This window comes from Ischnura elegans, chromosome 9 (genome assembly GCF_921293095.1).
Source record: "Ischnura elegans chromosome 9, ioIscEleg1.1, whole genome shotgun sequence".
NCBI classification, from domain to species: domain Eukaryota; kingdom Metazoa; phylum Arthropoda; class Insecta; order Odonata; family Coenagrionidae; genus Ischnura; species Ischnura elegans.
The window spans coordinates 6,054,477-6,081,334 of NC_060254.1; the positions used below are offsets into that span (position 1 = coordinate 6,054,477).

The window sequence follows — 26,858 nt, forward strand, 5'->3', positions numbered from 1 at the left end:
ATGTCTTAATAATCACCTATTAAAACTGGCTAAGGTCGGAAAGTTTTCTTCGTTTGATAAGGTAATAATAATCCTTATTAAAGCCAAGCGCTGCCTGCTAGCAGGATACTCTGCTACCTGCTAGCATCCTGCGTCGTATTAGCGCTCAAAGCCTCGCCCCAAGGTCACCTCACTTGCGGCAGCGGGAACAAGAACGAAGTCACACGGAGTTTTCCCAGCATTCATACTTAGCCGTCGTGTTTTCGCGCGCTTGAAAAATTTCACTTTTCATTTAATCGCGAAAAATATATATCGTCATTTAAAATTCTAAAAGCGTGAAATGCGCACTCCAGGTGTAATTATCTTTCGATTTAGACAATAAAAAATTATAGGAAACCACCCTTATAACCCCGAGGAGCACTTCCCATCGTAATTTTCCAGTAACTATAGATCCAGATGTCGGCTTTGATGGAAAAATAGCGCGGAATGTGGTGGAGATAGCGCAGGAATTAGCGCGAAGGAGATCGCTCGGTGTTGAAATGACGGGAAATATTGGGTGAACTGTTTTAAGCGTGCATTGCCATAGTTATGTTTAATAGTATCACGTGAGTTTTTGTTAGTTAGTCCACGTTTTGTCAGTTCAAGCCTAAAATCACGGCAGAAGACATCTTGAGATGATCAATGGCATGCCTAATGGATATGACTGAGAATGGATTCAGTGGACTCGCGGTAAGAAAGGCACCGACGGACGCAGAAGCAAGGAAGTATATCTCAACTCAACTCAACAACAGCTGTGATTTGGGCTTTTTTTATTTTCAAAAGTCTTCAGGAAAATGATGATTGGCGTTTTTTTATGTACGCGCTTATTTTTCTAAAAAAAAACGAAGCTGTGAAGCGAATGTGCTTCATGTGGCTACTTCAAATTTATTCCTCATTTTTTCTGTTCACCGATGGAAAAGTATGCATTACTGGTTGGTGCTGTTTTCTATAACTAACATTGAAAACACTGCATTCATAAACTTTATAATATCTAATATATTATGTATCAATGTAATATTTTGAGTTTTGTCTTAACTCATGACTAAATTCTCGGAATAAAAGTAAGCATTTTATCTGAAGATCATTCCTCCATTGCCTCGTTTTTAAACTAAAATTATTTATGATAGCGTATGTTGTAAGCGAGAAATAGGTTTATTTGGGAAAACAGCTCCACCCGTGCGGCAGTGATAAATATTCTTAATAGCGCGAAAACCGAGTCTACCTCAAATTTATGAAAATTTCACACTATGCCCGTCTAATTGATTCCACTCCATCAACTAAGGGACCCAAACAATTGGCTTTTCCATCGTATTTACACAGGCTCTTATGGATATAATGAGTTTCACAATGGAAAAAATGTTTGCATGAACCGTAAAATCAAAGTGTGACACTGGAAGGCCTTCACTTTTTCGCAAAATAGTTGTTGACGTCACGAGGTCATGCAGAACGAGTAGCCGCCTCTCAGCTACCTCCTTTGCCTTGCGCATGGAACTCGCGTGGTTCGTTACATTGTTGGTTACACTTCAATTGTTGCGAGCGATTCTCTCCCTCCTTCGGACAAACAACTAGCATTCACGCGCGAAATGCCATTGAGGTCGTGGTAAAACTTTGGCTTGTGAGTCAATTTCTAAGTAATTTTCAAATGAACGCTGTTATATGAAGTCAAGTCACACAATGGTTCCACACGCAAGCAGCATCCTCTTTCAGTGAGGTTTAACCGCATTCAATTGTCTCTCTTTCAACTTTCTATCGCATTTAACGAATACTGAATGAATGGTGATGGCGGAAGGATTAAGAATATTACTCCACTGAGTTATTTTTAATGCGAGATTTAAAACATGAACTTCTTGAATTGGCCGCAGCTCGCTCGTGGCACTGTACGTAGCGATTCGTACGAATTGGGACCGTTTGCACTGTGTTTTTTTTATATTGATAAGACTGTTGAAACTGAACATGTTGGTGTTTTTTCCGATTTTCGATGCTTCACACACTTATCGAACTATTCACGGCGAAAAATCAACGGCCTTCATCCTTTATCTGATTAGTTGATGACGTCACGCGGTCAATCAGGGCGAGTCGCCTCTTCTCAACTACTCCTCGACCTCCTTTTGCGTGGGCCTCTCGTGGTTCGCTATTTGTTACACTCTCTTGAGTGGTTATTTCCCTCACCGAGCCGTTCTTTCGGGAGAAATTTTCGAGTTGGGACATGAATGACGTCACCAATCCACGAAAAGATGGCGTCAACCAATGACGTTTTCTCTACCGTTAATTCTGTGTAGTGATAGTTGAATGACGAGGATTTTTTTCTTAGCAACTCATCTTTCTCATCCGGAATCTTTTTCTCTTCCAACAACTTTTTCCTGCCGCCTGCATGGATGATACCTCGAATACATTATACCTGTCTTTTCCTTCCCATCGCCGTTTCAAACGAGGATTTATTTTTTCTCTCTCTCTCGTTAAATTGGGTCTAGGGCAGGCGAAGAGCTGGCAACCTCATTTTTATCATCATCCCAACGATTTCCACTCGCAATGTGTATCCTTCCGCTGTGATCCTATAGGGATATTCATCCGCCGCAGAAATGCGTCCCCATTACCCATCATCCTCCACTCCCTCCAATCGTAAGCCTCCTTCCGTTTGCCAGACGCCCTTATTTCCCTGATTGATGCGATACATATCGCCTGCGGTGATTTTTCACTCGAATTTCCTCGTTTGCTGCCTCCTCCTTCATTCTAAGCGCGCGACAAATGGACCATATGGATTGATCAGAAAAAGTCCTTTTTAACTTAGGCTCTCCGTGGTACAGAGACATCGACAATACGCCACAGACTCAAAAACGAACTTTTTCCGGACAATAGGGTGGTTTCCTATTATTTTTTATTGCCTACTTCGAAAGATTATTGCTCCTGGAGTGCGCATTTCACGCTCTTAGATTTTTGAATGATGATATCTATTTTTCGCGATTAAACGAAAAGTGAAAAATTTCAAGCGCGCGAAAACGCGCCGGCTAAGTAGGAATGATGGGAAAAGTCCGTGTGACGTATTTCTGGTTTCAGCTGTCGGCGTGTGAGGTGACCTAGGAGCGAGGCTTGAGCGCTAATACGACGCAGGATGCTAGCAGGTAGCTGAGTACCCAGCTAGCAGTTAGCGCTTGGCTTAAATGAGGATTATTAATACCCTATCAAACGAAGGAAACTTTCCGAACTTAGGTATTTTTAATGTGTTATTATTAAGAGATGTTTCCCTGAGCTCTGTGCCTCATGCATGCATTGGTAATCTCAGACGATGTAAAACTCCTATCTACTCTTATAGAAACTAGGTCCCTGTGACGTCACGTGGAGTGGAATCGTATGGGCGCCAATCTGGCCTTTTTCAAATGAGGTTAAAATTGACCGTTGCCATTCGTCTGAACTGGGATTATTACATAATACCAAATAATTTGTATGCTATGAATGCACTAATGGTGCGTAAGGTATCGCAATCAATGCATTTCGTTTTCTTTGATGAAGGAAACTACCCTATTAGCAAAGTATAAGGTTTTAGGAAAATCCCTGTTACTTCCATTAGTGTTAGTATGCTAAGAGGTGCCTGTAAAGCACTAATCTCAAAGTGAACGCAATAGAGACTTCCAGCGCGTTCTCAGTGCTCGCCTAAGTTAATAAGCCTACACCAAATGAGCCTCCACTTCAGAAGGCAGCTATATCATCACTGCTGTTACTCCCATTACAGTTTTTTTAAACTGGAAATAGAATTCGTTTTTAAAATTTGATGTTTAACAACCCATAATTTTCTTATTTTAATTAAAATTTTACGATAAAGTTAAATGTAAATAGATGATAAAATGTGCCTCAAGGTTTGCTAATACCTGTTGCTTTGCAAATACACCTAATTCCAGTCATTTTCTGAAATGAGACGTTTAAAATGCACGTTCGAAACCGTGCAGAAGTTTTCAGGCTACAAAAGCTATAATACAAAAATGAAGACAACATCCACTCCAGCTTATAATGTATCTCGCATAAGGCCTTTAAATGTAGCATGAAACAAGAATTTTAGCGGTACACAGCTGATATCACCATGAATATCGTGCTTGAGTTGCATCAAACATCATATGTTGGAGCAGCGAGAATCTATTGAGCAAATTGGATCTCCTAAAATGGGTATATTTTCCAGGAGACAAGATTTCAAGAATTCCCAAGCACGATAACAGATGTTTAGTCTTTGCAAACATTTGGATATATTTTAAAATTTCGAAAATCGTAATTAGCGGCCTCAAAAACCTATTAATGCTTTTTTTTTGGCTTTGTTAAGTCGTTGTGTCGCACCTCCCACCTTCCCAGTAAGCAGTGCTGTAGTTGTTCCGGTACTCCCAAAATCCAAACTCGTTATAAGTGTACCGATTAAACTACCTTTTAGAATCTGTAAAAAAATAGCCATACTGTAAATTGTCCAATGGAATTCAGAAAGAAAAATCATGTATGATTATTTACTTGTTCAGAGTTATCTCGTGGCACAGCTAGGAACTAATATGAGAGTTGGAGTTTGACATTTCAATCGCGGCCGGATGTGTAATACATGTTTAGCTGTTGGCAATTCCTTGAGTATCGCCTAAATTGTTTTCCCAACTACAGCACTGCAATTAAGGCCACTGTGGGGACATTGTAGCGAATGGCGTAAGTAGTTACGTAATGTTGACACGTTAAAGCAGACGAAGACGTTCCGATGATTTCGTATCTGTTTATAATAGCTTTTTTTTTTACTGGTGCAGGCGCGTATCGATAGACGCTGTTAATTTAATCCGTAACTGCTACCTCAGAACAAAAGATTCAAGATGTCGTTTTATTCTCGTACTAAGCACCAGGGAAAGCAATAGTCTCGAAATTCTTCAAATCAATCGCAGAACTCGCAAGGAGACTGAGTGTGCGCTTATCGATTCCCATTTGTTTTCTTTAACTGATTTTTTCCCATCTTATCGTGAAGCATTTTTTTTTACCTTTATTTCGTCGCGATAAACCCACTCACCATATTCTGACCTTGAATAAATTGCCTTTTTCTTTAAATCAGGTATTAGCTTTATATGTACGTGAAGTTGATGGTGGGTGAACTAACTTTGTGATAGTTACGCATACTAAAATAAAATAAAAGGCCCTTTGAGCTTCCCACTCTTATTTTGATATTTCCCAAAATTTTATTTCATTTTACCATTTATGCGTACGCGTTGAATAGCCCAAGTGAAGACAGGGTAATTCAGAGATAGCTTCCGTTGATTTACAGAAAATTAAATGACTCAGGACAGGTCTAAGTTGAGAAAAGCTCGAGTTTCTCCTGAAAATAACCAGTAAGTAGTAAGAAAGATAATTTTGTCAATCAAGCAACATATAAACGAACATAAGTCCTCTGAACACAATTTCACGATTGATACTGGTTTTTTGCTGTGATTGAAGAATAGCATCATTAATCCTCTGATACACACCGTGAGATGATGAAACTGACAATAGAGGTCCGACAATATTTTGACTGACTGAGAAATATTTGAACTATGTAAATAGTATTACCTTTTTGAGTTGCAAAAAATCAGCCTGATAATGTTTCAAGAAGTAACAAATTCATAAAAATGGTTATATTCTCCAGTTTTGTAATATAAAAGAGCGATTATACATGGAAATGTTGCCTAGAAACAAAAATACACACAAGTATAAATGAACATTTTAGTTTTATAAGTTATCTCCCAAGCTAACACAAAAGTCACGTTACTTAATCCGACAGATGAATTACGTCCGAACGTCATAGGATTTACTACCAGAAGGTTAAATGATCCGGGTTTTGATGCGTTAAGTTATTGTGAACGGGGTTAAAGTTTTCTACGACAGCACAAATCCCATTTGTTGTACCTATGCGTGTAATACAACGGCGGCCGTGTTGTCGAGTAATCGTCCATTTTAACGAAAGTCCCTTTCCCACGCTAAGGCCGAAGAGATTATAGAATGCGCTCCAATTACAGGTCGCTTAGCACTGTGATTGCCTCCCTCTGATATGTTAGAACTCTCTGCCTTCGCGCTGATAACCATTCCAAATGATCTCTTCAATGGATTGTTTCTGCTGTGTGCTTTCCCATCGCTTATATTGGCGCTTAAACACACGCAGCTGTGTATAACGCCTCTGTTTGACAGCGCCTCCTCCCGCCCTCGCTTGTTTGTTTGTTTATTTGTGTGTGTGTGCGTGGCAACGGCTGCCATCGCTCCCAACCAAATCAACACCTCCTCAAACGGAGGATCACACTATTCTCTCCGTCCACTTCTCATTTACAGTATTCCATTTAGCATTAAGGTTATTTACAATTATTTACAATTACAATCGAAAATTCCGTCATAAAAACGAGAGAAAGTTGCGCCTGCCTGCTTGTCTATACTTTTCGCATTCAACCCATCCATATGAAAGCTGGCCCATTAGTTCGTGGACATGTCAAAGCCACGAATTCAGTCATCCATCAAAGAATCACAACCCACTCTCTTAATTAAAGCACTTCCATATGCAGAATATTAAAAACCACCGTCATTGAAACTTCAAATTCTTGGCTTATGAATCAATAGCCGATGGGATCTGAGGGTCAGTTCCGATAGAATAGATGGCACTTAAACATTCCACTTTGAAAACTATTAACATTTGCCAATTATCGTGGAAATCGGTTGAGTGGTGTATGCAGTGTTGCCGATGGAACCAACAGACACGTATACTGGCCTTCGATTACTTATGTGCTTTTTATATTAGAATTTTAAAAATTGAACTATTTGTGGAGGAAAGATCACATAATAGAACCTCCGAAACAAACACAATATTCTTTGGTGCATCGGAGGATTGGAGAGGTCTACGGAATGTTTTCCGTTTCTGTAAGTTCACTATTTTCAGGGTAAAGTTTACTTTTGTACTCATGTAAATGTGTTTTTCCGTTGCAACATGATGCATGGACGAGGGTACCCTAATCAAAATTGCCACCCTATCTGTTGCAACAAATTTATTAGTAATAAAATATCCCATTAAGTATTATAATATAAATTATTATTTATTTTAATAATATCGTATTTTTGATAGATACTAATTTATTGTTACTTCAACAATAATGGAATTAGATGAACTTGAAATTACAGATTTGAAAGCTGTTCGCGAACCCAAATCTTCAGTTGAGCTAAAGATTTGAATTCTCGAAAGGCATTTTGTTATCAATAAAATTAACAAACATAAGCGGCGTCGTTAGATTGTCTCATATGAGCATATTTCCTTCATCTCGTCAATGATGAACGAGTCTGCATGGTGGAAATCAATTTCATTCGTATTAAGAGAGGCAACGGAGTAATTTCGCTCACGATGAATATCAAAACTCAATCTTTCTCAAAGAGCCGTCTGGAAAATGAAAAAAGTGCAGAGAGTGACGTTGTTCACCTCTCAATGGAGCCCCTTTCGCTCGAGACGAGAAAATATTGGACCGTAAAAATGTGGAGTAATTAATTCCATTGTCTGAGTGGGACAGCTGTCGAGAATGACGCTTCGTAACCGGTTGAGTTTTCATAAATATAATTACTTTGCCTGTGAACTACGTTGTCCTCCTTACAATAGGGTAGTTTCCTTCATCAAAGAAAACGAAAGGCATTGATTGCGATTCGTTACCCACCATAAGTGTATTCATGATGTACAAATTATTTGGTTTTAGAAATACCGGTTTAGACGAATGGCAATGGTCAATTTTAACTGCGTTTGAAAAAGGCCAGATTGGCGCCCATGCGATGCCACTCCACGTGACGTCACAGGGACCTAGTTTCTATACGAGTAGATAGGAGTTTTACATCGTCTGAGATTACCAATGCATGCATGAGGCACAGAGCTCAGGGAAACATGTCTTAATAATCACCTATTAAAACTGGCTAAGGTCGGAAAGTTTTCTTCGTTTGATAAGGTAATAATAATCCTTATTTTAGCCAAGCGCTGCCTGCTAGCAGGATACTCTGCTACCTGCTAGCATCCTGCGTCGTATCAGCGCTCAAAGCCTCGCCCCAAGGTCACCTCACACGGCGACAGCGGGAACAAGAACGACGTCACACGGAGTTTTCCCAGCATTCATACTTAGCCGTCGTGTTTTCGCGCGCTTGAAAATTTTCACTTTTCGTTTTGTTGCGAAAAATAGATATCGTCATTTAAAAATCTAAAAGCGTGAAATTCGTACTCCAGGAGTAATAATCTTTCGATTTAGGCAATAAAAAAATAATAGGAAACCACCCTATTACCACTGTGTGCATGAAATAGAAACGCGATAGTTGAGGGGCTTGCAGTCCTCGACTCTCCTTTCACGGAGGCGGGGGAACATTGCCACCCCTTTCTTCTCCTGTGTTGGAGGGGTGGGGGGTGGGTTAGGGGAGGGAAGGCGAGGTGGGGGGGGGGAAACAAATCCAATCTAGAGAGAGAGAGAGAGAGGAAATTCGATAAAAACGGATTTTCTTATCGGGGTGGGGGTGGTTGGATCAACACAATTATCTACCCTCCCTCCCTCCCTTCGACCACCCCACTGCGTACGGCGAACCCACCCCCATCCAGATGCGATTGGGAAGGGGGGGAGGGAGGGGGGACGAATATCAAATTCAACAATCGCTTAACTCCCGCTGGCTCCCTGTCCAAGTCGAACTCGCTAAATAAATCGGAAGCGTCAACAGATAAAAAAACAGAAGAGAATCGTCGGAAATCCCCGTGTTATTGGAAAGTCCGCGCGATTTATCGATCGATAAACAGTGGGGCTGCAGTCTTTTGACAAATTGCCCTTTTCCCGGAGAGGATCCTGTTTCTCCCTGTCACGTGACCCCTCTCACTCCCCCGGCTCCCCAGTAGGGTCACCAGCTAAGCCTTCTCCAACACGCCAATGTGATGTCACTCACGACTAAATAGTGTCCATCCGGATGCCCACATCTTTTAACAGAAAGTATATTCTGAATCTCTTCATTTATAAACCCTCACATAATCAACCATTTTAAATAAATGTTGAAAGAGGCTGTACTACTGGTAGGTATGGATATCGGCTGAAGTAGGGTTTAATGAAAGAGCTGTCATCTACATCACCCACTCAAAAGGACGTTTGAGCCTTGAAATTCCCTTGACACAACATCGAGGGTCGAAACCTTTTCCTGGAAGTTACCTGCTAACATTGAGACGCTGGCAATGGCAGCGGAGATTTAGTGAGTGGAAGAATCTTTAAATGTAATGTTGTGTTCAATTTGTGCGAAGACAGGACATCCGAATGGAGTTTAAAGCAAGAGGGTAAGTATCTCCGAAAGTGGTAGTTTCGACTGATTTGGGCAACCGTCAAGGTTGTTGACTCGTCCAGGGCTGTAAAAAGGCTAAGAAAGGCCACGGAAACACGACAATAGGATTGCGTTGGATTTATAAAAAATATCGGTTTTCAATTCCTTACCACAATGAGCGATTTGCGCTCAGATTTGCAACGAAACGAACCTCTGATGACGTCGCAAACTCAAGAAAAGTGGGAGGCAAGACACGAGTCGCGTTTTCTTATGCTAAGCTTCCCGAAAGAGAATGCCACTATTGGAAAGGTATTCTTTGTCCGCAATGACTAATCTTTCCCTTTCATCCATCTGTACTCTAAATTACATAATCGCGATGTCGCGCTTCACATCAGATAAAACAATTAATAACTACGGCTATGTTCGATTTTTTAGCTAACGAGGACCCGAATTTTTCCGTTTTTTTTCGATCCAGAATCTACCTCTTCTTCCTAACGGAATATCGACGGGGTTAACCATTTCCTGATAGTGCGAAAGATCCACAGAGAAAAAATCATTCGCCTTGACCGGGATTCGAACCCTGATCCCCCGATTTCCGGTCGAATGCTTTAGCCTGTTAAGCCATCGAGGCGTCATTCTTCCCTGTGGATATTTTCGGACACTACCGGACAAGAAGTTCAAGATGACAAGATGTTGTGCGGGTGACTCCCGTAAAAAGTTATCACCGCGGCTAGTCCCGGTATACTTTAAACATTTCCTGATAAGTTGATGACGTCACGAATTCGAGCAGGTCACCGCTACTACATATATTGATCCTTGCGCATGTCAATCTCGTGTTCCGTCGTGGCGCTTACACTATACACCAGTGGCGCAGCGAGGGGGGGGTTTTGGGGAATAACCCCCCCCTCCCCCAGATCTCACAGAAGTTTTTAAGTTTAATCTATTTTACTTAATTGGATTAATATTGCTTATAGAATAGTGTGAGGATTAATTAAATTTCCCTCAGAAGGCCGTAAAAATCACCATTTTGAACCATTTATCTAAATTTTTTTCCGGCGGAAGGCCTCCATACCTCCCGCTAACCCTGGCGGGTATGTAATACCACAAGCACCCCAGTATTAGTTGCGCCTGAAACCCCCCCCCTAGCCTTAATTTCTAGCTGCGCCCCTGCTTTACACCATTACTCTTTCGTCGTGGAGTTGGTACAATCCAAAAAATTGTAAATTTCCAGGATTTCGTTCTTGAAGACGAGTCGAATGAATCGCCATGAATCAAATCTCGTGAAGCGAATCCTCAAAATGAATCGTAACTCTCAGTTACAGTCACCAATTCATGACAAGTTGGCTGCCATATCGGCGTATTCTCAGACTGATATTTACCAGAAGAGTCTAGAAAAAGGGAGGACTTTTTGCACCGTAACTTATCCTTCCCTTCCATCTCACCAATTCTTTCAACCAATCGCGATTCCAGGTCTACGTTCAATGACAAAATGGCATCGTAAGCAATTACAGCAGTAATGGTGATATGCACTGGCTGCGATTGGTAAAATGATCGCATTCACTCGTGCGTGCGAGCCATAAAAACGCGCGTCCAATAGGTAATGCCATCCAGCGAGGTGATTGGCAGGGGTCTCGGTTGGACATCCTTCCGATAGATTAGATCTCTTCGCTTACGTCGCCAGTGCGAGCTTAATGTATCGTAAAGTCCCCTTCAACCAGCTGTCCCATTCCAGCAACCTTACGCCCATATTCCTCCTCACGTACTGGTTATAACCATTATCATAATGATAAAAGGTCAGCAAATGAACAAGATGGGGAATCGGGTTGTTATGGTGGCTACAGTGTTGCTGGCTTCTCACCCTACAGCCCACGGTTCAAACTCGGGCGGTGGCGGTGATTTTTCAGAGACTGCCCCATCCCACGACAGCAAAGTGAAAAAAATGCGTCGTAATGAATTTCTGGAAGAAGAATAACTCCCTACAACGTAGCTATGTAATTCGGGGTATCCAAATAGAGACTGTTGAATCCGTGAAATATCTAGGAGTTAGACTCAATAATGATCTATCGTGGAATAAACATATTCGAGAAATAACCGGTCAAGGTAATCGTAAAATGGGTTTTGTTAAAAGAATATTAGGAAAGTGCGACGACAAAGTGAGAGAAATTAGCTACTTTTCCCTCGTTAGACCACATCTAGAATACGCTGCCAGTGTTTGGGACCCTCACGAAAAAGGCTTAATAATAGAGTCAGAACGCGTGCAAAGAAAAGCTGCCAGGCATGTGAAAGGTCGTTACGATAGTCTTGTTAGTGTAACTGACCTCTTAGATAAACTCGGATGGGAATCTCTGTCGAATCGTAGATTGAAAAATAGACTAAACCTTTGAGATAAATTCAAAAGTAGTGTCTTTTCTGACGAAGTTAACCATATCTTACGGACGCCAACATACAGCGGAAGATCAGATCATATAAATAAAATAAGAGAGATAGATTGTAGAACAGACAGGTTCAGAATATCTTTTTTTTCCACGATCAATAAGAGATTATAACGGCAGTGATAGAACTCATAAATAGATTGCATGACTTGTAGTGTAGCCTACTAGCCTATGTAAAACTTAATGCATGTTTCTTAATTTTATTATTATTTCCTACAGCATATGGTAGTATAATTTGTAAGTATACGTGACGTTTCTTGGACCGTGTGGTGTGCATGTGGGAGTCCAATTGCATGCTGCATGCTGGTGATTGATCACCCCCTGCCAAACACCCTAGAGGTGGCGCGCAGGGTATTATGTAGATGTATATAGATCCCTGCTTGAGTGTGTCCAACGTTAGGCCGTGATCCCTTGGTGACTATCGCTAAAAGTAGGCATAATCCGACGCCGGGTTTCTCTCCACCCTTCCCGTGCGGCGCAAATGGTCTCAGCTGTCGTCAAATGGCCTCCTGAATGCCACGCCATGAAAGACCTGAATTGATTATGAGAGAGAGGAAAACATCAAGGCATATTACTATCAAACGCGATATTTAAAGATGAATCTGTAATATTTTTCCAAAATTATATAAATATCAATACTTTTGCAAGCATCGAATACCTTCATCTTAGGATTCTAGGAGTAAGCAGTCATTTGTTATTGAGATTCATTGGTTGGCTGATAATGCGAGTCCAATATATATGAAGCCGGGTACGAAATGAACAAGTAGTGGATGAAGAGGAATAATTCACAATTGTGCTCCAAGACGCATATCATCAACTTATCAGTTAAATCAGAATATATTATTAATCCTGGAAATAATAATCGTGTGGGATGTGAGTATAGTTAAGCAAACAATATGAATTCATAGGCAGCGGTACTTTTTAACAGAAAAAATATTCTTAAAAGCATTTATCCAGCGGTTAATATTGATTTTTGGCCAAGAAAAATAAATTCAGTCTTAAGTGATTTCTGTGACACACAATTACCGTCAAATACACTAGCATGATGCTAACTGTCACCTAAGTATTAAGAAATAAGATCAGCATTCTAAGCAAACACCAGAAATACATGTCTCAAGTCGCTCGAATTGGTTAATAATATTGAAAAAATTGGGTTAGTTTAGAGTAGTGAGTTTAAAAGTAGGTTATGCTGGAATTTTTTTACGAATGGAAGAATACATTTTGGAAAAAAAATATCTTGGCTAACTTGGTCACTGCATCATGCGAAAAAACTCGATGAACACAAAGACGCGACATCGGACCTCAACTGTTTCCGTCTGCGCTTTCATTTTGAATCTTACGCCTCTCATGCGAAGTGAAGCACTCGGCGCCCTGGAAATCCTCCCCTATCCTTATCCTTGCACACGACCCTTCCTCCTCGTCAGACACCCCCGCGCGCACCCCCTCCAACCCAACCCCACCCCACCCCCAGGGCAATTAGGCGATCTGTTTGCGCAAATTTGCGGCCTCGGGAATAAATAATGTTGAACAAATTCGGAATATTTCAGGAGGAGGGACACAACATACGACGGGCGATATCTGTGTGTGTGTAGTGATAGTCACTTGATATATATAATATATATAAAAAAAATGATATTAATGAACTTCTTCTTGCCCTACGGTGGGCACATAGAAAAACTTAGCGATGGAGAGAAAAATGAAAAATAAAAGTGGGGAACTTCCGGGGAAAGGTTGTTTCTTACAAATTTTCGATGGGACGCTGCCCATCTTTCTCAAGTGAGAAGAGGAGAAAAAGTGAGGGTAGAAGGAAGGGTGCAAAGGAGAGGGTAGAGATGGAGGGAGGAAAAATGATTGACGGTGATTGGCTGTGCTCTAGTGGGCGCGGCTTCCAAGTTTATTTACCCGTATGCGTGTTTCTTTTTTTGTGTTTCTATGTTTGTGATTTCAGGCATTTTTCCATCTACCGCAACACCGTTGTCCTCGTTTTTTTTCCATTACATGTTCCTATCCCTTTCTTTCCTTACCTATGAATTTATTTGTATGTTTGCGCGAGGGAGAGTTTGTGAAGGCGTCGTGTGAATGAATGAAGCTATATTAGTTGCGGAAGGGTGATTTTAGTTGAGGAAGGGCGCTGCTCGCTGAAGCGGAAAATATCCCGAATAGAAGAATATCGCAGGGCGAGGGAGGGATCAAGGGGAGTAGATGGGTAAACATGGCTGAAGGGAGAGTAATTCCATCTATCGACGAGTCCGAGAACGTTTCCCTCAAACCATAGCGACCGAGGTTGCAATCTGCCATGGTCACCACTAAAAAAAAGAAACATGTTTGTCGCATCGCTTACAGCAGGTCTCGTCTGCTGAGGACTGCTGGGAAGCATAATCTATGTATACTATAATGGTAATACATAGATGCATAGCTCTCTTTTGCCGCCCTAACCAGTTCCGTCTTGTTTTTCTTTCATGCGTCCATCTTTATCCATCCCACGCACTCGTCTTAGGACTTCTTGGACGTATATTTCCTTGACACATCCCACCATTATATTCTTCGCGTATTTCCTTCGTCTTATTGCCAGCCCTATCCTCCGGGTCATTCTCCAATGCGGCAAGATCTTTTTTTCAACGTAAGCACACTGCTGGGCAGTTCGAACGTGAAATGGCCCGAGGGAGGACACGCGTTTGAAATGACACTGCTTAAATACCTAAACGCCATTATGATGATAAAAAATTGTCTCATGTCTATGCTCGCTGCAATTAAAATTAATGAAAAACTTGACGCCGTATGACCACAATGAAGACATCAACATGTACTGCCATGACGAAGCCCTGAACATTGGCCCCCCCCTGAGTGGGAGTCATTCACGTTACCATTACACCACCTGACCCGCCTGGAGAGGAGAGCGACATTTAGGAAATATATACGGCTGGTGAAAAGTACCGCATGGAAATTAATTAATTACAGCCAAACTAAGGCCCATTCAACGGAACCACTACTAGTTCAGGGATGTGTTCACCATTCCGAAGGCCATAAAAAGTACGGCATTGAAAAAGGCGGAGCAAGGTACGTGGTCTCCCCTTGTAAGTGGAATGTGTTGGGTTTTCTTAAGCGGCGTTACTGCCGAGAAATAAATGACATTATTTATATCAATGTGGAAGGTGCGTTCATTCTTTTTGTGCGGTGATTTGAAGGGGAAATGGATATATGTATGCGTTCTCCGATACGAAGAGAAATTTCCTCGACAGATGTTTCAAGAATGGAAGAAAAATATGTAAGTTTTGGTATCTGTCAACTGAACATGGTGGACAGAATGGTCGTCTACTGTTCGAAGAGTCCTGGGTTCATATCCAGTGCGAAGACATCTCTCAAGGGACGTTCGAGTATTTCGTGAGCAATCGTTGGGGAGAAAGAGAGAGAGGTCGAGGATTTTGTTTACTTTTGCTGACAATCGTTACTAAGGGGTCGGGGCGTCACATCATTGTTCACGCCTGACAGGAAGGTCTTAGGCCCGTATTGTCAGTCGCGCCTTCTAGGCGACCTTCACCTTCTAACCCTCCTTCTGGAGAGATTTCATATTGAGAGACGTTCCTCTCCTCCTATAGGAGGCGACTGTGGCCTTCGATTAGAAGCATACCCTGGGCTATGCTTCTAATACGAGAAGGTCTCCAACCATAGCAACAGTACCTAAATAACATGGCGGAATTATTTGAGCGCGATGAACACCTCGATGATTTTATTGAATATATTTTCGACAATCCTTATAACTACATACCTCGGCGATACATAAGAGATAGGCAAAATCCAGTAGAATATTACTCGGAAGGGGAATTTATGACCAGGTACAGGTTTTCGAAGAGAACAGTGACTGTGTACTGCTACCCATGATAGCATTGCAAAACATCAGCAACCGTGGAATGCCTGTTCCACCAATATTGAAATTATTGACGGCCCTGCGATTTTTTGCCACCGGCAGCTTTCAGGTAAGTGAAATAAAGTTTCCTTTTGATATTGTAGTATTTAGCGTGTTTGTAAGATGGAAATAATTGTAGAGTTGGTTGATTTATTCAGCTTGTAGCCGTATTGTTTACTATTCGAAATTTTGTTTACATTGGCAAAGCACTTCAAATGACCTGAATTCACTCGTAGTAATTATTGTTTGGTGTTAACGTATAATGTTATGATGCATAGATGATATTCGCATTCATTTTCGTTAGTTTTCCCCGTCTAAAGAAACCATTTTGTCGATTGCAGTTGGTCTGTGCTGACCTTCTTCAAGTATCTCAACCGTCTGTTTCGCAGATCTTGAAGGTAAGTTGTTTGTGATCATTAATGGCTTTTTTATACTATTTAAAAATTGTGGAACGAACTTTACAGAGGAAACGTCAATTCAAATTGTGCTCCTTCGTCGAACAGTTACGGGTAACAGAATTCTGCTGCCCTTGACGTAACACGGTAAACATCACATTAGAAAATAAATTGGGATGCCTTTTGTTGGGCTAACTTGACGCGTGTTTTCATTTCACGGTCAGACTTACATCGCCTGAGAAAACTGCATTAATTACTCATTTGTGAAAGATTTAAAAGAATTCTAATGGTAAAGTATTGCATGGGAGACCGGTTATGAACAGTAGGTACAGTCGTGTGGAGTGATTTTCGTTGTTTATGTTTTCATTACGCCTTTTTGTATGCTGAGATTTTCGCTCTCAAAGAAGTATGTACACTACCATAATGGAAAGAGTTGTTGTTGACATTTAATGAGAGAGAGAGAGAGTTGGTGATGACATCAAAATACATATTTTCGTCTGTTTTAACTCTGTGCTACGTGCATCGATTTCATTGCTTCATCAATTTTTATATTAATATAGCCGATTACTTTTCAAAGCGTTATGATTAGTTTTTACTTGTCCAATAGTTGTCAGTATTCGTAATTATCTATTATTGCTATTCCTGATCGTTATTTCAACTTATAACTAATGAAGAGTGTGATGTTAGTGTATTTCGTTCGCGTACATTTACATTTTGTTGAAACTTTTCGTGGATGACACTTGATATTAAATTGTGAGAAGATACATGTGGATACTTTTTATCACAATTATCTTATAAAGTCCTCAAGTGTAGTAATGTATAAGTAGTTTATTAACAAAAATATGTGCTTTAAATTCCACTTTAGAATGTCAGTGCAGAACTAGCTGCTAAGCTGCCGTTGTGGGTGAAAAGACCGTCGACAGAGGAAGAATTTGCAGCTATCAGAAATAGTTTCTATGCAATGGCTAGTTTTCCTGGCGTGGTGGGATGCATCGACTGTACCCACATTCCCATTAAAAGCCCTGGAGGTGACCTGGCAGAGGTTTATAGGAACAGGAAAGGATGGTTCTCCATGAACGTTCAGGTATTGCATTGCTTGTAGAAAACAATACTGTTACATGGAAATTAAGTTTCTACATATAGAAATTACTTTTGCATCCATTTATAATGTAATAATCCTTTTGTAATTCATAGGCTGCCTTCTTTTGTAATCTCATAGTGTCTTCTTTGTAGGTTGTGGTGGGACCATCCATGGAAATTATGGATATTGTTTGCAGATGGCAGGGATCCGTGCATGATGCACGTATATTCCATAACAGTAGGCTTAAGCACAGATTTGAAGCTGGGCAGATGCGAGGAATCCTTCTAGGGGATAGTGGTCATCCATTACTTCCTTATTTATTCACACCAGTTTTACATCCTACAACTGGTCCTGAAAGGCGGTAAATATTCCTATTAATTATGATTTGTATGTTTCTCTGTACCTTGGGCGTATTTTTTCAGTTATCTATATTTATCATTCATGCTATTATGTTAGATAGAGTTTTTTAGAGCATGTAGGGAGACTATTTAATTGTAATCCTTATTAATGGTGGTAATGATGACCTTTTATGCCATGGCACGCTGTTTTTCTCTTACATAGATGCAATAACAATGCTTAAAAATAAAATGGCATAGTGAAAAAAAATTATTGGAAAAGTGCAAATGAAACAGATCATATCAGCTGTAGTTGAGTACTATATTCAGAAAGGTATTCATACTGTCTTATACACTTTGACTTATTGTCTCTATGATAACAAGGTAAATGTACCACTGCCTGGCTAAGATAGGTTTATTCAAGTCCTACGATGCTTAGACTTAAAGGAACAGTTCATGCATTTCATATCCATTTTAAAAGAGGTACACAATTGGTTTAAAACTTTTTTTGAGAGTTTTCTTTACGACCATATAGAATTAAAATACATATTATTTATCTTTCTTTTGAAATGGGCTTGAATTAGGTAATTCTTTTCCTGACCCTAAAAATTCTGTATGTGTTTTTAAATCTGATCCTTGATGCTCTAGTATTGCTTGATGACCTACTCATAGTCATTGCTGAAATAAGATATCCTAGGCCATGTTTGGTATCTTGTTAATTGTTTTAATCTTTTTAAGGACAAATTCTTTATAATAGGTAACAAAAAATTGGTAATGTTTAATGGTTTATTTGAGTTTTTTTAATTTCAATTAATGCTTCACTCGTATGTTCTTCTCACAGACATTTAAACAGACTATAGAAAAACCTGTGATGATCATGATATTACTTAAAATCAAGTGTTTAAGTTCATTCTAAGTTGATCTCCAATAAGAGAATGAAGTGCATTCATGATTGAATAAGATAATACCTAACAGACTTGTTGCATATGAAAAATTATTAGATGTAATCACTTTGAATTACCACTTTACCACTCATTATTTTATTAGGGATGCTAAATAACTACCTACTAAACACACATTTTGAAGTGAATATTGCTTAACAATCTCAGATCGATGGTTGACGATGTCACTTTGTGGAAGTTCATAGATAGCAATGATACAATCAGCTATAATAATTTTCCAAACTATTATGTCATGTGTGAAATTTTCATCAACCCATAGATAAATTTTCTCCCAGTCTGATCAGCAAAAATTATAATCATTTGTGTTACATCTCATGAAATAAACACTACCATTTCTTCATCATTAATGGGATCTTTAGAATTAAAAAACAATTTATTGGTAGTGATAGGGTAAACTTAAAGACCTTTTCAATACTGCCATTCATTTAATGCATGCGCATTGGGAATCCATCCTTCCTCACATGCATTAAACATTATACCTATCCTAATTATTGATGCAAAGTAACAACTTTATAATATTTTATCCAAATCACTGAATGAAAGTTTAATATTGTAATTCTTCTTATGTTTAGATACAACACCTCGCACATCAGGACAAGGAGCATCGTTGAGAGGACATTTGGGATTTGGAAGCGGAGATTCCCATGCCTCTCAACGAAGCTTAGGACGAAATTGTCAACCTCCCTGAAAGTGATCTTGGCTTGTGCAGTTCTACATAATGTAGCTGTACGTCATCATGCCCCTATTCCTGATCAGGAGCGCGTGATACCTGTGGTTGATGTTCCTGTTCATGTGTATAGGGGTCATAATGGTCGTGGAGCTGCAGAAAGAGCTGCACTAATCCAGAGACACTTTTCAGAGGTAAGTGTGAATGGCTTTGCTGCAATAAATAAGTTTCATGTTAACTGTCTTTCAATATATTCTAATTCTGGAAGAGTTGATTCATGAAATTTTCAAGTATCCTCACTTAATAACTAGGAAATAATATGTTTCTGTGTTTTAATATTCTTCTATTTGCATTACAGGAGGGTTGACAGCTGGTGTGAATAAGTAAGTCAGTAATGGATACCACAGTCTTCCTAACATTTGTCCAGGATCAAATATGTGCTTCAGCTGCTGTTATGGATATTGTGCTTCATGGATGGACCCCTGCTGTTTGCAGACATCTCCATAGTTTCTATTCCTGTTCCTTTAAGCCGATGCCTGTTGCTTCGCCTCCTAGTCTTTTAATGGGAATTTGTGTCAGGGAAATTAGCTGTTGCATGGGAACATTTCTGATGGCTGTGAATTCCTCGTCTGTCAAGTCTTTTCCCCATGGTCATCAGTGATTCTAATATTGCTGGTACAGGCATTCCACTGCTATTCATGGTAGCTGTGCATCAGTCACTGTCTCTCTGAAATCCTATACCATCATAAGTTCCCTTTCCGAGTATTATCTACTGGATTTCACCTTCTCTTATGTATTACTGAGCTGAGTTGTGAGGATTGTCGAATTTATATTTAATGAAATCATCGAGGTTGTTCTATTCTAATAAAAAACAAATTACAGTTAACTGCAGTGTTTTTGTTGGCCCATGTTGGCTCCCTTTCTGATGACATTAACCATTGGCACGATGATTTTTTTCTTTTAAGTTGGATGATTATAGTAGATATAGCTAATACTGCATATTTCTTTATCAAAATTGTTCATTTGGTTACCTTTCATTTTTTCCTTACTGCCATATATTGCTGAAAGGTTTTGAAAAAGGAAAGCCGCTTTCCTGGGTAGAAAAGAGGGATTAACAAAGAATGAAAGAGTTTTCAGTGCATTTCTCTACTGTACTATTTAATAAGAAAAGAATTTTACAAAATATTTGTTTAAAGGTAGCTGGTTACATAAATAGGGATATAATAGAGAGTATTAGGACAGATTATGTGACGTTGAATGAGTAGGTACGATGCTGGTCTTATACAACTGAGGAAGGCATGGGAGGAGGATGTAAGCGGCAGGAAACCAAATGGAATCCTGAATTGGAAATAGCCATGATCCACAAGAACACCATCAGTAACATCCTGCAGAGAGAGAGAGTTCCAGGACAGCAGAATGGAGCTGGCCATGCAAAGGTGGCAACAGGAGCATTACTTCTCCTAAAAATGGGGAAAATTTAGAATTAGTTGAAATATTAATATTAAATAAATGTTGCTTGCTAAATCATCCCATTATAAGTGAAAATACTTTCTTCAACCAACATATGTTCATGCATTTAAATATTGCTAAAATCATTGATTTTCATTTGTTTCAATGCAACTTCATCCTTTGCATCTATTTCAAAGGAACTATGCAATATTCCTTTAATAAGTAAACTTGGAAAGGAATCGATATCACAGCCTGTCTCAAAAATGGATATTATTGTTATGAAAGTAAAGATAAATGAAGCCTGAAGCCATCTTTCCATTGATGTTAAGACATTAAATTTACACATACATTAGCAAAGGCATGAACTTTGAGCAACAAAATTTTCATTCTGATTCCTTTTAAATTTGTTTTAAAATACCTCACATAATTTATTACCCTGGCAACTTCTACCACTAAAGTACAAAACAAAATATGGTAAAGCAAACCATCATCTGGCGCAACTCCTGCTCCTTAATTTTTATTTGGATGTCATCCATCCTTTTTTGTTGCGCCAGAGCCTGCTCCTGCTGCATCCTTTGCAGTCTCAAGACCTCCAACTGCAGAACCTGTGTCTCTTCGTCTCGCTTCATTTTCCGCAGTTGGAAGTCATGGACCAGCTTGGCTGTGGCCAGCTCCACTTGTGCTGTCTCTTGCCTGAGGGCTTGAATCTTATCGCGGTGTGCGTTGTAAGTTTTCAAGCCCTCAAGCCGGTCCTGCAACTCTCTCTCTACAGCAGCTCCTCTGGTCATGCCACCAGAGGAGGATGGTGTCCTTATCGGACCTCCCATCACTGTCGTGGCACACGGAACATCTGACGGTGGAGCCTCGACTACTTTGAAAAGAAAAAAGAAATTTTATTGTATAATTTCGATAACGATAGGTAATGCATTACCACAAGCAATATCGCACATACTTACTTGTTGGATACTCCAGTTCCGTGTGCCCACTGCTCGCGTTGGGGATAGGAGGCGAGTCCAGGAGATCGTCATCCATATCCCCAACATTCTGCTCACAGTGTGACAGTGATGGGATGGCTATTTCCAACTCAGGGTTGGGATCGCACACAGGCGGTACAAATGGCCCACCGCCTGTGGCCAACCTCCGCTGGGTTTCCTGAGCCTGGGCTTTCCTCCTCTTCGTTTTCACGTTGTCCCATGCCTTCCTCAGTTGCTTCCAATTTCGCTATTAAAGTGAAATTCACTTCAATTAAACAAAGTACTTCCTAAATCGCCGCATATATTTATTCGCACATCATCGGCATTTCATTTTTACGCGCTATGCATAAAACTACATCGGAAACATTGTGTCTTATTAAAAATTTAACTAAGTTAAAAATATATATTATTTTAATGCACTATAACACACTTTGCCAATAAATAACAACATTGCTATGAGCAAGTAATACAATAGATTACTAATGTACACGACCAGCCAATAACTCTAGTATTACCTACCTTCACGACTTGAGAATTTCCGTTAAATTCAGCTTCAATGTTTCTCCAGCATCGTGTCTTATCAGACAACGTCACAGCATCTGTCCTTTTATTCTCTAGTATATCCCTATTTTTAATAACTAACGCTACCAGCAAATCTTTCTCCGCAGCCGTCATCCTCGACTCCATTCTGATTGCGTCTGTCTATTTCTGCGTGATTAGTTTTCCGATTGATTGAATTTTGATTGTTATTGCGAGGGAACTCCAATAATTAGTAATTACAACCTATTCAGGTGCAACAAAGAAAAGCGAAAATATAATTAACATTGTCCCTCGAACAATTGGACCTACAGTCACTGTCGCGGCACAAGGAATAATTCGATTTTAATTAACTTCGAAATGGGCGGCAACCTTATTTACCTCCGTAACGCTTCGCTTTTTTCTGGCCGAGTGAACGGATCAGTCCGTGAACGTAAACAATATCTCCTTCTAATCGAAGGCGAAGGCGACAATAGAGAAGGACGGACTCTCGAACTGACTGGCTTCCTTTTAGGTGAAGGTCACCTAGATAGAAGGTCGCGATAGAAGGCGCGACTGACAATACGGGCCTACTGTCCGTTGATTTTACAGTCGAAGTTTTACAGGGTGTCCCATTTTATTGAACGCCCGAAATAACTTTTTGTCCAGATGCAAATTCAAAAATGTGTCAAGCAAATGTTCATTAGCCGTCAGGGGGACATTAATCAGCATGACTGTCTTCCTTGTAGCTTTGTTATTTACAAAGATATGAACAGCGGTGTGTCTTTTTTAAATGGCACCCTATATTTTTTATTCGGCAATTCATTACCTCTCCTATAACTCCTCCTGTTCATATATTTGTAAATAACATAGCTACAAGGAAGGCAGTCATGCTGATTAATGTCCCCCTGACGGCTAATGAACATTTGCTTGACGCATTTTTGAATTTGCATCTGGACAAAAAGTTATTTCGGGTGGTCAAGATAAATGGGACACCGTGTATTATACTCTACAAATAAATCCAAAAAAATACTTAGCGTTATACCTATAAATAATGATACCTCATGAAAATATTTCTAATACAGCTTAATGCTACCAAAGTACTTTAAATATATATACGCTTTGATATTTATCGTGTGAAATTGCTGAAGAAAGTCTTCAAATGGTGAAAAATATGTCGTGTCCTTAAATTAAAGCAAATATTATTATCTGAATAAAGCAAATTATTTACGTGAATTTGATTGGACGAGTCTTATTTCCGAAAAATGATAATTACTTCAAATGGATCACTAAGGCAGTCTACACTGGAAAGGATAAGGGGCAGTTTTCTGCCATGGGCCTTCATTAAGAGTGGGAATGTTCGCGATCTACATAAATTGACCCCTTCAAGAGATATAATCAATGAATTGTAGAGGGAGTCAATGCAATTGGGGCAATTCTGTAAATCGATTGTGAAGGGAGAATTTTAATGGCATATTTGATAGCGATGCCTCGAAAAATCGACCAGAGGAGTCCGCGAGGCCGAATTTTAGAAGCGAAGGGAGGAATCGATACATTTCAGGAGCAAATGACCATACTTACCCTGTGTTTTAATAACGATCAGAAATGCATGAAAACATTGATTGAGAGGGGGGTGATTTAACTTGTAATTGCGAGCATCGAATTGTTTCTGCTACATTGATTAGTATGTATGAGTGTGAATTCATCAAATGTGAAATTCCAATGAATGTTCAATTCGAACAGTGTTCCCGTAATATTGAAAGTTCTTAGTGACCACTACAATATATGTTGAGCATAGTAGTCCAGTATAAATCTGTTTCTCGCCCTTTATGGTCCAAAAATGTTATAACGTGTCCATTGGGGCAATACACTCCCCTTCAACTCCTCTGCAAACCATAAAATATGACCAAAATACTTTAAATTTCCCCAATGACATCTGCAATAGCTTAACATGAAAGTCAATAAAAGGTGCGTAGTATGTTTCTGATAGATATTCTCACTGCAAGTTTGTTACTCTCATGGCATTTTGACATCGGATGGTTGATGATAAATACAAATGAATGTCCTTTTGGTGCTTATTTTCCTTTCACGCGCCCATTTTAAATCAAAGCAACGAAATCACTTATTTTCCCCTGATTTCCCTATTTTTCCCTATATTTCCCCTGATGATTCCCCTAGCAGATTTCCTTGCCTACAAGTGATAATATGATAATTGTAATTAGTGATTTTGACTCTGAAATTCAATTTAATTTTCATTCAAATTATGCTGTTATATGAGTGAGTGAGTATTTTTCCTGTGATGAGCATTTTTTTACATTTGGGTGAAGAAATAATAGTAACTCTTTCTAAACAACGTCTGCTGGCTGTCGATGATCACGGGAAGTAATTCTGAATGTGAAAGAAAATGAGCGATTCTGAAATTTTAAATACGTAAATAAACTATGGAATAATGTTACCATATCACGTTAAGTGTTATTTAAACATAGGCGTTCATAACGTCAGCGGACATGAATTGCGATAGTTTTGTGAGCCGGGCGCTGTGATAACTAGCGCCAAAACCATATGGAATGTGCTTTAATAACCATCATAAATGCATATTGCTCTACATTGGAAGAGGCATGATTTAACGAGCAATAGCGTCCAATAAATTCCTTCCACTATATGAGTTTGATTTATAATGCATGAGTGTGAATTCATTAAATCCATTCCAACTTCAAATTCATTCCAATGAATGTTAAGTAGCAAATAGCAATAAGCCGATGAAACAATTATTAAAGATATAGGTAAAAGGAAAATAAGGCATAATGCGTGGAACATGACAATTTAAACCAATATTTTAGTTGATATCAAAAATGTAAAGTAAGAGGAATACCTATTTCTTCTTTCCTAATTATTATATGATTCACTCAATAAACGTACAAAATTATTTTTAAATGCTAATTATCTACGTTTATAGCGTAATAAATATCCCCTTTATGACATAAACTACATGAAGCCTATTGATTGGTTCATTATGGCACACCCCAAATCAATTACCCAACCCCCCGAAGGAAATGGCTGATAAAACACTGGTTAGGCCTATCCTAGAGTGTGCCTCTATGGTGTAGGATCCTTATGATGTGGAAATATAAAGGCATTGGCGAGAGTTCAAAGAAGTTTTGGGCAAGCATCAGAGGACAGAGTGCGTATCAGAAATGTTAAAAATACTGGGTTGGGAATCTTTGGAAAGTAGGAGAAAAAGAAACCGACTGTGCGGTATGTATAAAATATACAAAGGGGATAAAGCATGGAGAGATCTAAGCAATAAAGTGGTAAAACCAAATGTCATTGGTAGGAACGATTACAAGTTCAACATTAAATGCCGGGCGCAGAGGACTAATGTTAAAAAATTTCCTACCTCAATAAAACAATTGTAGATTGGAAGAGATTGTCTGCACAGTTATTTCAGCCCTTTCCTGGTTATGTAAAAATATTTAAGAAAAAGCTGAAAAAATGACTTTTTTTTTGGAAATTTTAATTAAATTTTTAAAATGTGTACGCTGTCTAGTTCATATGTGACTCCGTGGATATTTTGTGTTTTCTTTTTGGGTGTAGATGCTACTTACCACCTGGCCAGTTGCCAAATTGTAAATGCTTACGATAATAATAATAATAATTCACAAAACATGCAAACGGGACAAAAAGTTTATCAGATACGATGTAATATATATCGAGCATGTTTCTTAACGACATGCCGGCAGCGGGAACTGGAATGACGTCACACGGGATTTTCCCATCATTCATACTTTGCCGTCGCGTTTTCGCGCGCTTGAAAATTTTCATTTTTCGTTTAATCGCGAAAAATAGATTTCGTCGTTAAAAAATCTAAAATTGTGAAATTCGTACTCCAGGAGTAATAATCTTTTGATTTAGGCAATAAAAAATAAAAGGAAACCACCCTATTGATCTGTCCTGTGAATCAGAAAACTTCAAATCCGTCAGATGGGTGGTGAAACGCCTCACTTCGTGAATGTGGCAGGTGTTGACACTGCCGATGCGATGCATCGCATTGCGCAATTCGCATTTGAAATCCCTTCTTTCAATCCCCCCCCCCCCCCCCCCCCCCCCCCCCCCGAGCATTGACCAAATCCCTTCTCCAAGCAGTCGAGATGTGTCCGCCACTCAAAGGCGTCCAATCGCATCGCTTTTTACGGATAAGAAAGAGGCTGGGCGACACACCATTCAGACTGAGGGATTCAGTTTAGAGGAAGGACTGGCGCACTTCTTTCTTCGGGCAAATTCAACACTCGTAGGCTATGTGATACGTAAGTGTAAATGGGCGCCCTCTAATCTGCTGTCGGTCCCCTGGTTAGTCACGAATATTGCAAATCCAAAATGCTTCGAATTTCAATACTGAAACTCTTACGGAGCTCGGATCTGTGCACATACTTATAGAAAGTCAATTCTGCGGCCGTGTCCCTCTTAGAATAGATTGTCCAACAAAATGGGCGCTTGCGAGAGAATAAACCATTTCACCACGAGAGACAAGCAGCTCTTACGCATTCACATGTTCGTGTGTTCTTTTTCCTCCGAATATGAGCAGAATGGCTTGCTGAGAAGTCTGAAACACTAAAGATTGCGATTGAGTTGTGTCGCTTTACAGAAAGAACACTTTTAAAATACACTTTCCATCTCACGTTCCAATCGATAAACACAAACTGATGTGGCGATAGAGACCAATCGACCACTAAATGAGCTTCTGCTCTCTGCATTTAAATGGGGTCACTCAAGTTGTCACCCGCGACTCTGAAGGCAGGGCGATACGAATTTCACGGGAATTAAGCGCAATGAGGATTGTTTACCCATGATG

At 39.7% G+C, this 26,858-nt stretch overlaps 3 protein-coding genes across 5 annotated transcripts in view; 1 reads left to right on the top strand and 2 right to left on the bottom strand.

The window, feature by feature from the left end:
* The window catches only part of LOC124165874 (motor neuron and pancreas homeobox protein 1-like), a 171,003-nt gene that overhangs the window by 21,190 nt on the left and 122,955 nt on the right, over window positions 1–26,858 (bottom strand). The gene's annotated exons all lie outside the window — the stretch shown is intronic.
* On the top strand, window positions 15,228–19,956 carry LOC124165537 (putative nuclease HARBI1). 2 transcript variants are annotated; one of them, XM_046542984.1, is made up of 6 exons: window positions 15,228–15,700; window positions 15,972–16,028; window positions 16,891–17,109; window positions 17,259–17,467; window positions 18,976–19,264; window positions 19,429–19,956. In XM_046542984.1, exons 1-6 carry the CDS (start codon window positions 15,602–15,604, stop codon window positions 19,435–19,437), a joined length of 882 nt encoding a protein of 293 aa, XP_046398940.1. In that variant the 5' UTR covers window positions 15,228–15,601; the 3' UTR covers window positions 19,438–19,956. The 2 variants fall into 2 exon arrangements, with proteins under 2 accessions (XP_046398940.1, XP_046398941.1); XM_046542985.1 differs by lacking the exons at window positions 15,228–15,700; window positions 15,972–16,028 and adding an exon at window positions 16,193–16,314.
* On the bottom strand, window positions 20,218–22,592 carry LOC124165538 (myb/SANT-like DNA-binding domain-containing protein 3). Of its 2 annotated transcripts, none has more exons than XM_046542987.1 (3): window positions 22,013–22,592; window positions 21,476–21,740; window positions 20,218–21,387 (listed from the first exon to the last, which is right to left on the bottom strand). In XM_046542987.1, exons 1-3 carry the CDS (start codon window positions 22,178–22,180, stop codon window positions 20,972–20,974), a joined length of 849 nt encoding a protein of 282 aa, XP_046398943.1. In that variant the 5' UTR covers window positions 22,181–22,592; the 3' UTR covers window positions 20,218–20,971. The 2 variants fall into 2 exon arrangements, with proteins under 2 accessions (XP_046398943.1, XP_046398942.1); XM_046542986.1 differs by having other exon boundaries at window positions 20,218–21,390.

Excerpts from the sequence above, each read along its gene's own strand:
- LOC124165537 (XM_046542984.1), top strand. The coding sequence starts at position 15,602 with ATGATAGCATTGCAAAACATCAGCAACCGTGGAATGCCTGTTCCACCA. Across the intron at positions 16,029-16,890 it reads CTGTTTCGCAGATCTTGAAG|AATGTCAGTGCAGAACTAGC; the intron begins GTAAGTTGTTTG and ends ATTCCACTTTAG. Across the intron at positions 17,110-17,258 it reads GGTTCTCCATGAACGTTCAG|GTTGTGGTGGGACCATCCAT; the intron begins GTATTGCATTGC and ends TCTTCTTTGTAG.
- LOC124165538 (XM_046542986.1), bottom strand. The coding sequence starts at position 22,180 with ATGGAGTCGAGGATGACGGCTGCGGAGAAAGATTTGCTGGTAGCGTTA. Across the intron at positions 21,741-22,012 it reads GAAATTCTCAAGTCGTGAAG|CGAAATTGGAAGCAACTGAG; the intron begins GTAGGTAATACT and ends TCACTTTAATAG. Across the intron at positions 21,391-21,475 it reads GGAACTGGAGTATCCAACAA|TAGTCGAGGCTCCACCGTCA; the intron begins GTAAGTATGTGC and ends TTCTTTTCAAAG.